The sequence below is a fragment of the Nycticebus coucang genome, chromosome 3 (genome assembly GCF_027406575.1).
Source record: "Nycticebus coucang isolate mNycCou1 chromosome 3, mNycCou1.pri, whole genome shotgun sequence".
Taxonomy (NCBI): Eukaryota; Metazoa; Chordata; class Mammalia; order Primates; family Lorisidae; genus Nycticebus; species Nycticebus coucang.
In genome coordinates this window covers 98,210,472-98,224,738 of record NC_069782.1, presented here as the reverse complement: position 1 = coordinate 98,224,738, position 14,267 = coordinate 98,210,472, and the positions used below count along the sequence as shown (strand labels likewise).

Here is a 14,267-nt window from a genome sequence, read left to right as displayed (position 1 = left end):
CTACAGGCGTCCACCACAACACCTGGCTATTTTTAGAAATGCAATCTCGCTCTGGCTCAGGCTGGTCTTAAACCTGTGAGTTTAGGCAATCTACTTGCTTTGGCCTCCCAGAGTGCTGGGATTACAGTCACAGTGCCTGGCCTTATTATTTATTTATTTATTTTTGAGGCAGAGTCTTACTCTATCATCCTGGGTAGAATGCTGTGGTATCATAGCTCATAGTAACCTCACACTCTTGGGCTCAAGTGATCCTCTTGCCTCAGCCTCCTGAGTAGCTGGGACTACAGGCCTCTGCTGCTACATTTGGCTAGTTTTTCTATTTTTAGTAGAGATGGGATTTTGTTTTGCTCAGATTAGTCTGGAACTCCTGAGCTCAGGCAATCCATCTGCCCTGGCTTCCCAGAGTGCTAGGATTACGGGTGTGAGCCATTGCTCCCAGCCTAAAGGTACTTTTTAAACAATGTTCTCCTTGTTTGATGAACCTTATGATTGTATCCTTGCAAAACATCTTGAAAACTAAAAGCACAGAAGCATTGATGCAGCCAGGTGCAGAGCTCACAGCAAACCCTCCTGAGGAGGGAGGACATGGCTGGAGTTGAGGCGGTCTCAGGGAAGGAGACCAGGAGGTAGTTGGGAATGCAGGAGCTCTGAACCCCCTGAAAAAAAAGAGTCTTCAGATTATCCCCTGCCACATACACAAATTATATTTAATGGTTCAAAAAGGCCCCTCCCCTCAAGGAAAGCACAGAAGCATTCGTGTAAATATGTGGTGAAAACATTTGTGTGTGCTGTAGTCATTAGCATTGTTGTTCAGGCTGAGAGAGAGACCATGTGGCATTTGGAGCCTTACTGAGTGAGGGAGAGTGAATGTCCATTCATGCAACAACACATCTATTGAGCACCTACTGTGTGCTAAGCTCTGATCCCAAACAGTACCTTCCTTCCCAGGACTTAACCCTCCCGATGGGGAGGTGGGTCAGATGTGCAAATAAATGTCTGTCGAGCAGAGGAGTGGGTGCGAACAGACTTTAGGGAGGGTGGAGGAACTTCTCCCTTGTCAAGCATGAACAGATGTAAGTTCATAAAGAACATCAGACTTACAGACAAGTTGTTTCTGGTCTTGAAAGCCCCCTGCTGCGGAAGTAAGAGTGCTGTTACTAGGCCAGGGTGGGCACTGCTTTCTCTGGGTCACCTACATCCTGAAATGCAGGCCCACGTTTCTCTGGGAGGCTGGCACACTGAGAATTCAGGAGTCTCTGCTTTGCCCCAGAGCTGGAAGGTCTGTTTCTAGAAAGGATCAGACGTCTGGCTTCCTTTCTTCCTCCCTTATACCTGTTTCCCGTTTCATACTATGGATTGGGTTCCACTCTCTTTCAGTTTTTTTTTTTTGTAGAGACAGTCTCACTTTATGGCCCTCGGTAGAGTGCCATGGCATCACACATCTCACAGCAACCTCCAACTCCTGGGTTGAAGCGATTTTCTTGCCTCAGTCTCCCGAGCAGCTGGGACTACAGGCGCCCGCCACAACGCCCGGCTATTTTTTGCTTTGCAGTTCAGCCGGGGTCGGGTTTGAACCCGCCACCCTCGGTATATGGGGCTGGCGCCTTACCGACTGAGCCACAGGCGCCGCCCCCTCTTTCAGTTTTAATTCTCCTTTTCCTTCCCTCTTGTCTTCTCGGGGTTCTTGCTCTTCTGTTTTTTTCTGTTGTGTCTGGAATCTTACATCTCTTTTCTCTGTGATTCCTTAACACATCCTTCAAAATGTGAGGAGACGGGTGGCGCCTGTGGCTCAGTCGGTAAGGCGCCAGCCCCATATACCGAGGGTGGCAGGTTCACGCCCGGCCCCGGCCAAACTGCAACCAAAAAATAGCCGAGCATTGTGGCGGGCACCTGTAGCCCCAGCTACTCGGGAGGCTGAGGCAAGAGAATCGCTTAAGCCCAGGATTTGGAGGTTGCTGTGAGCTGTGTGAGGCCACAGCACTCTACTGAGGGCCATAAAGTGAGACTCTGTCTCTACAAAAAATGTGAGGAGACACTGCCCCACATAACAGTGACAGCAGTGACAGCAACAGTGAACATGGGCAGTCAGGTGAACTCTTCAGCCTGGGTGGTGGAGGGGTAACTACGTGTCTTTTCAAGTCAGCCCCCAAACACTGTTTCTTTTTTTTTTTTTTTTTCTGTAGAGACAGAGTCTCACTGTACCGCCCTCGGGTAGACTGCCGTGGCCTCACACAGCTCACAGCAACCTCTTAACTCTTGGGCTTACGCGATTCTCTTGCCTCAGCCTCCCGAGCAGCTGGGACTACAGGCGCCCGCCACAACGCCCGGCTATTTTTTGGTTGCAGTTTGGCTGGGGCTGGGTTTGAACCCGCCACCCTCGGCATATGGGGCTGGCGCCCTACTCACTGAGCCACAGGCGCCTCTGTCTGTAGAATCTCTCCACAGCCCCAGTCCTGGTTTGCTGGGCCATAGGCCTCTCCTTCCTTTTCTTTCCCTGGGCTTCCAGCTGGAGCAGATTGGGGCTGCCAAGGGAACCCCTAATTGGCATGCAAGTCCTTGCTCATGGCTCCTGGTGGCTGATGACTCCCCTACCCCATCCCCCACATCCTGTCTCAGCCCTGCCTGGGCCCACCAGGAGGCAGGGCGCTGGAACACCATGCCCCTGCCCCTTGCTGGTGACATGTGGTGGTAGGTGTCTGACTGCCAAAAGGCAGCTCACGAGTAACTTGATTTCGTTTGAGCAGAAGGAGGCATATGAGTGCAAAAGGAGCCAGTCTCCATGAGCCTGGGCTTGAGGAGGAAAGTCTTGGGAGAGGTGCTGTTTGCTTGGTCTGTTGCTCTGATGGTTGGTTCTAGGGACTGGGAGAAGACAGACCCTTGGCCCGGGGCCTCCTTTATCTGGGAAAGGGGATGTCAATATATTTGTGAGTGACCATTGTGTAGAAAATTGAGCAGATTGTTTTGTGTACCTCTAGAAGGCAGAGTGAGAATCAGTGGGTAGAGGGTGCCAGAAGGCACATCTTGGCTCATCCTCAGGGGAATAACTTTTCTTACTATCACACTGCCCCACAGGGACAAGCTATCTCGAGAGAAGGACAGGCAGAGGGGATGGGACTAGGTGGCCCTTAGCATGACAGTAGTAGCAGCCAGCCTTGACTGATACTGTCCAAAGACAGGCAGAATGGTGCAGTGGTTAGAGCATAACCTCTGGAGACAAATTCAACTGGGTTCAAAATGTGCATTTGCTCTTTGCTACTAGCTCTTTCCTTGGGCAAGCTCTGTGTCTCTGTTTCCTCACCCATGAAATGGGGGTGATGCTAACCTCTCCCTCACACAGTTGTAATGAGAATAAAATGTTTTCAAAAAAATTTTTAATCTTTTTTTGTTATTATTTTTTCAAGACAAGGTCTCATTCTATTGCTCAGGCTGGAGTGCAGTGGTGAGATCATAGTTCACGACAGCCTTGAATTCCTGGCCTCAAGTAATCCTCCCTCGTTGGCCTCCCAAATCACTGAGACTAGAGACGTGAGCTGTTGCGCTCAGCCATAATATAAGTTCATATGTGTAAAATGGCTGGGGAAAGTGTCAGCCGCACAGAAAGAGGCACAGTAGTCATTATTAGCCAGACGATGCAGTGCTGTATGACCTATATTATCTTAAATCCTCTGCACAACCTAATAGGCTAGCCCTGTCATTATTCCCTTTATACAGGTAAGGAGATTGAGGTATCTTAGTCTAACTGTGGCTCCTCCCAGCTGTAGATTCTGGCTCAGGGCTACATAGAGACTGTTCTCACAGGAGCCTGGGGTGGCAGGGGGCCTGGGACTTGGAAGGGCACTCTGTTGCCAGGTATCCTCACGTGGTTGTGGCTGGGCGGTCCTGTCTTGCTCCGTCAGAAGCCAGAACAATGAGAACTATGTGTCTAATAGGGCCTGTACGCCGTGTTGATGGACAAGGGCTGGGCGCGCAGGTCCCAGCAGCATCCTTGGCTCCTGGACTGGCTCTGGCTGGAACAAATTGTTTTTCAGTGTCACAGCCAGCTCTGGGTATGCCAGCTGGGCTCCCTTGGAGGAACAGCCGTATGCTGCCATGTGGACCTACCTCTTTGGTCTGCACTGCTCCAGGTCCCTCCTGGCCCTGGTCAGCCAGGCCTCAGGGACTGAGTCTGGCTCAGATATGGCTTTGACCTTTGGTTCTCACCAGCTGTTGGCAGGGCCTTCCCGAGTATGTCTTGGCATCTATCTCAGGCTCTATCTATTTGGCTGCCTGTCCCTGGCAGCGTTGGGCTCCAAGTGGCTGCTGCAGTCACCCAGTCCATGTGTCACACCACACCTCCCGGGGGCAGTAAGAGTAGGCTCGCTCTGATTGCCTAATGCCTGAGCAAGGCTGGAGCAGCAGGGTGAGCTGACTGCCTTTCACGTCCTCAGAGCCCATCCTGGAGTTCAGGGTGAGATCAAAGGGGAAGGAGTGTGTCCTCAAGGTAAATTCTTGGTCCTTTTGGCCAGTGCTGGGGAGATGACCAGAAAATGCCTTCCAGTGGCCCCTTGACAAGGGCTACCTTTCTCTTGGCGAAGACATCTACTCTTTCTGAGCTGGGAAATAGGGAAAATGCTTCCTGGCCATGTCCCTCCCATAGGCCTTGGGGTCTCCAACAGCAATGGACATGAAAGTCCTTTAAAAAGTATATCATATAGTTTTATAAGAGATTGTCATAGTCTGCTTGTTTTTCTCTGGGGGCCTTCCCATCATTGCCCCCAATCTTTTTTTTTTTTTTAGAGACAGAGTCTCACTTTGTTGTCTTCAGTAGAGTGCTGTGGCATCATAGCTCACAGTGACCTCCAGCTCTTGGCTTAGGCAATTCTCTTGCCTTAGCCTCCTGAGTAGCTAGGATGACAGGCACCCACCAAAACACCTGCTATTTTTTTGTTGCATTTTGGCTGGGGGCAGGTTTGATCCCACCACCGTTGGTATATGGGGCTGGTGCCGTACTCACTAAGCCACAGGCGCCACTCATTGTCCCCAATCTAAATCTTTTTTTTTTTTTTTTTTCTGGTGACAAAGTCTTAGTATGTTGCCCTTGGTAGAGTGCTGTGGCGTCACAGCTCACAGCAACCTCCAACTTTTGGGTTTAAGTGATTCTTTTGCCTCAGCCTCCTAAGTAGCTGGGACCCCAGGCGCCCACCACAACGTCGGCTATTTTTTGGTTGTAGTTGTTATTGTTGTTTGGCAGGCCTGGGCTGGGTTCAAACCTGCCAGCTTTGGTGTATGTGGCTGGTGCCCTTGCCGCTGAGCTACAGGCGCTGAGCCCCCAATCTAAGTCTTGATCGACCCCCCCCCACCGCCCTCCACTTCCAGGCAGTCTTCCCTCGTTGCTGCTACTCAGTAGTGTTTCTCTGGGGTCAGAGGTAGGGACCGGTTGACCTGACACCTGAGACGTCGCCATTGCCTCCACATGCCCCTTCCATAACCTTCCCTTCCCTCTTGTTCAGTCACTCGGCTGAGGGCTTATGGGAGTGAGGTGGTGCCTCCTGTTTTGTTCCTCCCAATCTCACATGTCACCTTGTGTCGTGTTCAAAGGAAAGGTTGACAAGCTGCCCGTGTGCTTTCCTTGTACAGGTTTGAGAAGATGGTCAGTGGCATGTACCTGGGGGAGCTGGTTCGACTGATCCTGGTCAAGATGGCCAAGGAGGGCCTCTTATTTGAAGGGCGGATCACCCCAGAGCTGCTCACCAGAGGGAAATTCAACACCAGTGATGTGTCAGCCATCGAGAAGTAGGTACCACCCGTTGAGGCTTTCTGGAGGTGGTGGGGGCAGAGAAGAGGGACAGGTCCCTCATTTCCTCCTGAATGCAGGTTTGGTGGGCTTTTTTCTCCAGAATGTCAGGGCTTTCTGGGTCAGTCTCCCCTCACTCTCAGCTGACCCATCCCTTGGGTCAGTTTATCATTAAAGAACAACCTAGTTAGCAGCAAACACTTCATGGATGATTTTCCCTCGTGCCCCCCTGCTCCTCACACGTATAGTCAGGGTAAGGTGATTCTCCTGGTGAGCAAGAAGCTGGCCAAGCCTAGAGCCTAGGTTCTTGGAATTCTGCCTTGGAATATCATGACCATCTCCATCAGCCAGAAATGTGCCCTGGCATACAAGTTTGAGAAACACTGGTTAACAGACGAGACAGGACAGACAGACATAGAAGGACAGAGTCCAGCTAGCAAACTGACTGCTGCCCTTTGGCATCACTTGAGAAACCCAAGATTCTGCCTTGATAGTTATTGACAGGCCTTCGCTCTGAGAGACGTAGGTAAACTCAGTCCCAGGGGCAGTTTGATAGAGTCGATGTCTCCAGGTTTAAAGGGCTGTTGTCTTGTGGCAAGAGATCCTGTGTAGCTTTACGAGGCCACCTGGAGAGAGAGAAGGCTAGCTTGCCGCCATCCTTCGTGCCGAGAGTGCCATTTTATCTCTGCATGGAGTGGTTGTTCCCACTTTTCCCTCTGTCGTCCTGGAAATTCAGATAGAGGCAGATAGAGCCAACTCTGGCTCCTGGGAGAAGATGCCTCTGTCCTTCTGGCTAGGAAGGGTGGATGCTAGACAGGGAAAGGGGCCTATGTGGACTTTTCTCTCAAATTCACAGGTTGGAGTGTTTTCTAGGATTACTGTCATTCAGGAACAATTGGTGTGGCGCTGCAGTAAGCAGGGGGCCACCCTACTCCATTTCTAGCCATCTCGTAGTTGGCGGCTGGGAAGGAAGGGACCCAGAGGCTCATGGCTAGTGTTGAAAGTCACTGGTGAAGTTAGGAAATACCTGCCTACTTCTTGGCCTGCTTCTGGTGTGAGCTTTTTGATTACCAAGACTAATCTGGCTAGTAGAAAGTATGTATATTATAGTAATAAAGGCTATCTTCAAAAAACCTATAAAAAGGGGGGCGGAGCAAGATGGCAGCCGAGTAACAGCTTCCTTGCATCTGGGCACCGTGAGTCTGGGGAGATAGGACTCCAGGCATCTCTGGCTGGTGGGAACTGCCTATCATCACTCCTATGAGGATACAGGGAGTCAGCGAGAGACTTCTGGACCCCAAGAGGAGGACTAAAACAGTGGAAAACCGGCAAGTGGTCGCGTGTGTTCAACCCGTCTAAACCCGCCCACAACTGTAAGTTCAGTAGCAGCGAGACTGCAAACCAGAAAGGCCTTACCTGTGAACTCTTTTGATGTCCTTGGACTTGGCACTGAGTTGAACTGCCTTGGGGAAGGCCTGAGTGGGAGTGCGGAGAACTTTGGCCGTTGTCTAGGGCCCCAGTCTGAGCCGCTGAGCCAGACGGAGCTAATAGTGTTTGGCGGTGGGTCACACGGATCCATTGTCAGTGATCTGCCCCGGCAAGCTCCGCCCTCAGGGTCACAGAGCTAGAAACGGGTGGGAGCTGGTAACCCAGCAACCAAGTAGCCTAAGGGTGGGGTCTGAGCCGCCTTGCAGCCCTAACCCTCAGGGGCAGAGTGAGACCGGTTTTGGCACACTGAGTAAGTGGATAGCCACTTCAGCAGCGATTCCAGCGAGAAAGCTGGGAAAGCTTCTGCTCAGCAAGTTTACAAGTTCAAAGTGCCTTTTAAGTGGGCTGAAGAGAGATTTAGGGTGTCTACCTGCTGGGGTTTGAGAAATCAGCAGCCTCCAGTCGTATTGGAACTGTGACTAACATCCCATACCCGAAAAGACCACATGTTGCCCAGACAATATTCAACAACATATACAAACTGCTTTGTTTTTGGTTGTGTATTTTTTTTTCTTTTTTTTTTGTTTGGTTGGGTTTTTTTGTTTCTTTATTTTGACGTTGTTGATGTTCTTTTGTTTCTTAATTTCAATCTTTTCCATACAGATCCCTTTTTCTTTCTCAATTTTTCTAGTTTAATTATAATTTCCCATTGCTGCCTTTTTTAATAACTACAACTTCATTTTTGCTAGTGTTTCTACCGCTATCACTTGGTTTTTCACCCAATTTTATCGCCATAAAGTTTTCTGTTTGCTTGTTTTGGTTTGAGTTATAGCATTTTTGTCTTTCCTCTCTACTTGGTGGAGGTGGGGTACTGTGTCTGACCAGGTTAGCAAAGAGCTGCTGACCTCAAGGGAACCACCCAACTGGGCACCCAACCCCCAGAAGGTGGGGTTTTTTAAGGTTGTGTCAAAGTACCCTACTGTACACCTATATTGCCCTGTCTCCCTCTTTCTGTGCCTCTCTTCTTTTTGTCAATATTCCTTATCCCTACCCCCTCTCCTTTCTCTATCTTTCTTTTTTTTCTTATCACTCGGTCCTCCTTTCTTTCATCCCTTTTTTGCTCTTCAACCTTCTCACCTTTCTGGTCCTGTTAGCCTTAGTCCACAGGCACGAGAACTTAAAGAGCAAGAGGAAGTGAAAGGAAAATTAGGGCAAGGAAACAGATAAAAGAAATCACCCATGAGGAAGAATCAGCAGAAAACTCCAGGCAACATGAAGAACCAGTCCAGAACAACCCCGCCAAGGGACCATGAGGTAGCTACTGCAGAGGATTCCACCTATACAGAAATGTTAGGAATGACAGAAAGGGAATTTAGAATACACATGTTGAAAACAATGAAAGAAATGATGGAAACAATGAAGGAAACTGCTAATAAAGTGGAAAATAACCAAAAGGAAATCCAAAAACAGAATCAAATCAGAGATGAACGATATGAAGAATATAAAAAGGATATAGCAGAGCTGAAGGAAATGAAACAGTCAATCAGGGAACTTAAAGATGCAATGGAAAGTATCAGCAACAGGTTAGACCATGCAGAAGAAAGAATTTCAGAGGTAGAAGACAAAGTTTTTGAGATAACTCAGATAGTAAAAGAGGCAGAAAAGAAGAGAGAGAAAGCAGAACGTTCACTGTCAGAATTATGGGACTTTATGAAACGTTCCAACATTCGAGTTATAGGAATTCCAGAAGGGGAAGAAGAATGCCCCAGAGGAATGGAAGCCATACTAGAGAATATTATAAAAGAAAATTTCCCAAACATCACCAAAGATTCTGACACACTGCTTTCAGAGGGATATCGGACCCCAGGTCGCCTCAACTCTAACCGAGCTTCTCCAAGACACATTGTGATGAACCTGTCCAAAGTCAAGACAAAAGAAAAGATTCTGCAAGCTGCCAGGAGTAAGCGCCAGTTGACCTACAGGGGCAAATCCATCAGAGTGACCTCAGACTTCTCTAATGAAACTTTCCAAGCAAGAAGACAATGGTCATCTACCTTTAATCTACTTAAACAGAACAATTTTCAGCCCAGAATTCTGTACCCTGCTAAGCTAAGCTTCAAAATTGATGGAGAAATCAAATCATTTACGGATATACAAACATTGAGGAAATTCACCACAACAAGACCAGCTCTACAGGGAATACTTCAACCTGTTCTGCACACTGACCACCACAATGGATCAGCAGCAAAGTAAGAACTCAGAAATCAAAGGACAGAACCTAACCTCCACACTGATGCAAAAGATAAAACTAAGCAATGGACTCTCACCAAATAAGACGAATAGAATACTACCACACTTATCAATTATCTCCATAAATGTTAATGGCTTGAATTCCCCACTGAAGAGACATAGATTGGCTGACTGGATTAAAAAACACAAGCCATCCATTTGCTGTCTGCAGGAAACACACCTGGCTTCAAAAGACAAATTAAAGCTCCGAGTCAAGGGTTGGAAGACAATTTTTCAGGCAAATGGAATTCAGAAGAAAAGAGGAGTTGCAATCTTATTTTCAGATACATGTGGATTTAAAGCAACTAAAGTCAAAAAAGACAAAGATGGTCACTTTATATTGGTCAAGGGAAAACTACAACAAGAAGACATTTCAATTCTTAATATCTATGCACCAAATTTAAATGCTCCCAGATTCTTGAAACAGACCTTACTCAGTCTGAGCAATATGATATCTGATAATACCATCATAACAGGGGACTTTAACACACCTCTTACAGAGCTGGACAGATCCTCTAAACAGAAATTAAACAAAGATATAAGAGATTTAAATGAGACCCTAGAACAATTATGCTTGATAGATGCATATAGAACACTCCACCCCAAAGATAAAGAATATACATTCTTCTCATCACCCCATGGAACATTCTCCAAAATTGATCATATCCTGGGACACAAAATAAATATCAACAGAATCAAAAGAATTGAAATTTTACCTTGTATCTTTTCAGACCATAAGGCACTAAAGGTGGAACTCAACTCTAACAAAAATGCTCGACCCCATCCAAAGGCATGGAAATTAAACAATCTTCTGTTGAATAACAGATGGGTGCAGGAAGAAATCAAACAGGAAATCACTAACTTCCTTAAGTATAACAACAATGAAGACACAAGCTACCAAAACCTGTGGGATACTGCAAAAGCAGTTTTGAGAGGAAAATTCATCGCTTTAGATGCCTACATTCGAAAAACAGACAGAGAGCACATCAACAATCTCACAAGAGACCTTATGGAATTGGAAAAAGAAGAACAATCTAAGCCTAAACTCAGTAGAAGAAAAGAAATCTCCAAAATCAAATCAGAGATCAATGAAATTGAAAACAAAAGAATCATTCAGAAAATTAATGAAACAAGGAGTTGGTTTTTTGAAAAAATAAATAAAATAGATAAACCATTGGCTAGACTAACTAGAAATAGAAAAGTAAAATCTCTAGTAACCTCAATCAGAAATGATAAAGGGGAAATAACAACTGATCCCACAGAGATACAAGAGATCATCTCTGAATACTACCAGAAACTGTATGCCCAGAAATTTGACAATGTGAAGGAAATGGATCAATATTTGGAATCACACCCTCTCCCTAGACTTGGCCAGGAAGAAATAGACCTCCTGAACAGACCAATTTCAAGCACTGAGATCAAAGAAACAATAAAAAAGCTTCCAACTAAAAAATGCCCTGGTCCAGATGGCTTCACTCCAGAATTCTATCAAACCTTCAAGGAAGAGCTTATTCCTGTACTGCAGAAATTATTCCAAAAAATTGAGGAAGAAGGAATCTTCCCCAACACATTCTATGAAGCAAACATCACCCTGATACCAAAACCAGGAAAAGACCCAAACAAAAAGGAGAATTTCAGACCAATCTCACTCATGAATATAGATGGAAAAATTCTCAACAAAATCCTAGCCAATAGATTACAGCTTATCATCAAAAAAGTCATTCATCATGATCAAGCAGGCTTCATCCCAGGGATGCAAGGCTGGTTCAACATACGCAAGTCCATAAACGTTATCCACCATATTAACAGAGGCAAAAATAAAGATCACATGATCCTCTCAATAGATGCAGAAAAAGCATTTGATAAAATCCAGCATCCTTTTCTAATTAGAACACTGAAGAGTATAGGCATAGGTGGCACATTTCTAAAACTGATTGAAGCTATCTATGACAAACCCACAGCCAATATTTTACTGAATGGAGTAAAACTGAAAGCTTTTCCTCTTAGAACTGGAACCAGACAAGGTTGTCCTCTGTCACCTTTACTATTCAACATAGTGCTGGAAGTTCTAGCCAATACAATTAGGCAAGACAAGGAAATAAAGGGAATCCAAATGGGAGCAGAGGAGGTCAAACTCTCCCTCTTTGCTGACGACATGATCTTATACTTAGAGAACCCCAAAGACTCAACCACAAGACTCCTAGAAGTCATCAAAAAATACAGTAATGTTTCAGGATATAAAATCAATGTCCACAAGTCAGTAGCCTTTGTATACACCAATAACAGTCAAGAGGAGAAGCTAATTAAGGACACAACTCCCTTCACCATAGTTTCAAAGAAAATGAAATACCTAGGAATATACCTAACGAAGGAGGTGAAGGACCTCTATAAAGAAAACTATGAAATCCTCAGAAAGGAAATAGCAGAGGATATTAACAAATGGAAGAACATACCATGCTCATGGCTTGGAAGAATCAACATTGTTAAAATGTCTATACTTCCCAAAGCAATCTACCTATTCAATGCCATTCCTATCAAAGTACCTACATCGTACTTTCAAGATTTGGAAAAAATGATTCTGCGTTTTGTATGGAACCGGAAAAAACCCCGTATAGCTAAGGCAGTTCTTAGTAACAAAAATAAAGCTGGGGGCATCAGCATACCAGATTTTAGTCTGTACTACAAAGCCATAGTGCTCAAGACAGCATGGTACTGGCACAAAAACAGAGACATAGACACTTGGAATCGAATTGAACACCAAGAAATGAAACTAACATCTTACAACCACCTAATCTTCGATAAACCAAACAAGAACTTACCTTGGGGGAAAGACTCCCTATTCAATAAATGGTGTTGGGAGAACTGGATGTCTGCGTGTAAAAGACTGAAACTGGACCCACACCTTTCCCCACTCACAAAAATTGATTCAAGATGGATAAAGGACTTAAATTTAAGGCACGAAACAATAAAAATCCTCAAAGAAAGCATAGGAAAAACACTGGAAGATATTGGCCTGGGGGAAGACTTCATGAAGAAGACTGCCATGGCAATTGCAACAACAACAAAAATAAACAAATGGGACTTCATTAAACTGAAAAGCTTCTGTACAGCTAAGGTGACGATAACCAAAGCAAAGAGACAACCCACACAATGGGAAAGGATATTTGCATATTTTCAATCAGACAAAAGCTTGATAACCAGGATCTATAGAGAACTCAAATTAATCCACATGAAAAAGCCAACAATCCCTTATATCAATGGGCAAGAGACATGAATAGAACTTTCTCTAAAGACGACAGACGAATGGCTAACAAACACATGAAAAAATGTTCATCATCTCTATATATTAGAGAAATGCAAATCAAAACATCCCTGAGATACCATCTAACCCCAGAGAGAATGGCCCACATCACAAAATCTCAAAACTGCAGATGCTGGCGTGGATGTGGAGAGAAGGGAACACTTTTACACTGCTGGTGGGACTGCAAACTAGTACAACCTTTCTGGAAGGAAGTATGGAGAAACCTCAAAGCACTCAACCTAGACCTCCCATTCGATCCTGCAATCCCATTACTGGGCATCTACCCAGAAGGAAAAAAATCCTTTTATCATAAGGACACTTGTACTAGACTGTTTATTGCAGCTCAATTTACAATCGCCAAAATGTGGAAACAGCCTAAATGCCCACCAACCCAGGAATGGATTAACAAGCCGTGGTATATGTATACCATGGAATACTATTCAGCCATTAAAAAAAATGGAGACTTTACATCCTTCGTATTAACCTGGATGGAAGTGGAAGACATTATTCTTAGTAAAGCATCACAAGAATGGAGAAGCATGAATCCTATGTACTCAATCTTGATATGAGGACAATTAATGACAATTAAGGTTATGGGGGGGTGCAGAAAGAGGGATGGAGGGAGGGGGGTGGGGCCTTAGTGTGTGTCACACTTTATGGGGGCAAGACATGATTGCAAGAGGGACTTTACCTAACAATTGCAATCAGTGTAACTGGCTTATTGTACCCTCAATGAATCCCCAACAATAAAAAAAAAAAAGAAAAAAAAAAAAAACCTATAAAACATCCCACAAGGGCAGATGTTAGAAGCATTCTCTGAAGTCAGGAATAAGACAGTGTCACCAGTTTCCACTGGGCTTTGTATTGGAGTCTTAGCCAGTGTTTTAAAAAAATAAAAAGAAAAGAAAGAAATATATAAAGATCAAAAAAGAATTGAAACTGTCATCTGCAAATGGTAAATGTCTATATGGATCACCTCCAAAAATATATACAGGCAAATGAATAGAATAACAGCAGAAGTTAGAAAGATGTCTAAAGATGAGATAAAAAAGGCAATCATAGAGGGAGGATCGCTGAGCTCAGGAGTTCGAGACCAGTCTGAGCAAGAGTGAGACCCCGTCTGTACTAAAAAGAGAAAAATTAGCTGGCAGGCACCTGAAGTCCCAGCTACTCAGGAAGCTGAGGCAGGAGGATTGGTTGAGCCCAGGAGTTTGAGGCTGCTGTGAACTAGGCTGATGCCATTGCACTCTGGCCCAGACAGAGCAAGACTCTGTCTCAAAAAAAAAAAAAAAAAAAAGCAATAAATTTTTTAAATGGCACAGAGGAAGTGATTTTAAAACTTAAATAACACCTGGCAGAGGTTTATCTGGTTTAGCAGCTAAGATCCAAGGTAAGAGTCTGAAATACAATTTGTACAATTTGCATCTTCCATTCTGCTGCACCAGGCGCTAGCTGTGAAAGTTGATGTGATCACAA

At 45.3% G+C, this 14,267-nt stretch overlaps 1 protein-coding gene across 1 annotated transcript in view; it reads left to right on the top strand.

Annotated features, from left to right (window-relative positions):
* Positions 1-14,267, top strand: part of HK1 (hexokinase 1) — an 89,443-nt gene that overhangs the window by 53,509 nt on the left and 21,667 nt on the right. The window contains exon 8 of the mRNA XM_053586603.1: positions 5,617-5,772. Within this exon, the coding sequence (XP_053442578.1) occupies positions 5,617-5,772 (156 nt within the window). The remainder of the gene's footprint in view (positions 1-5,616; positions 5,773-14,267) is intronic.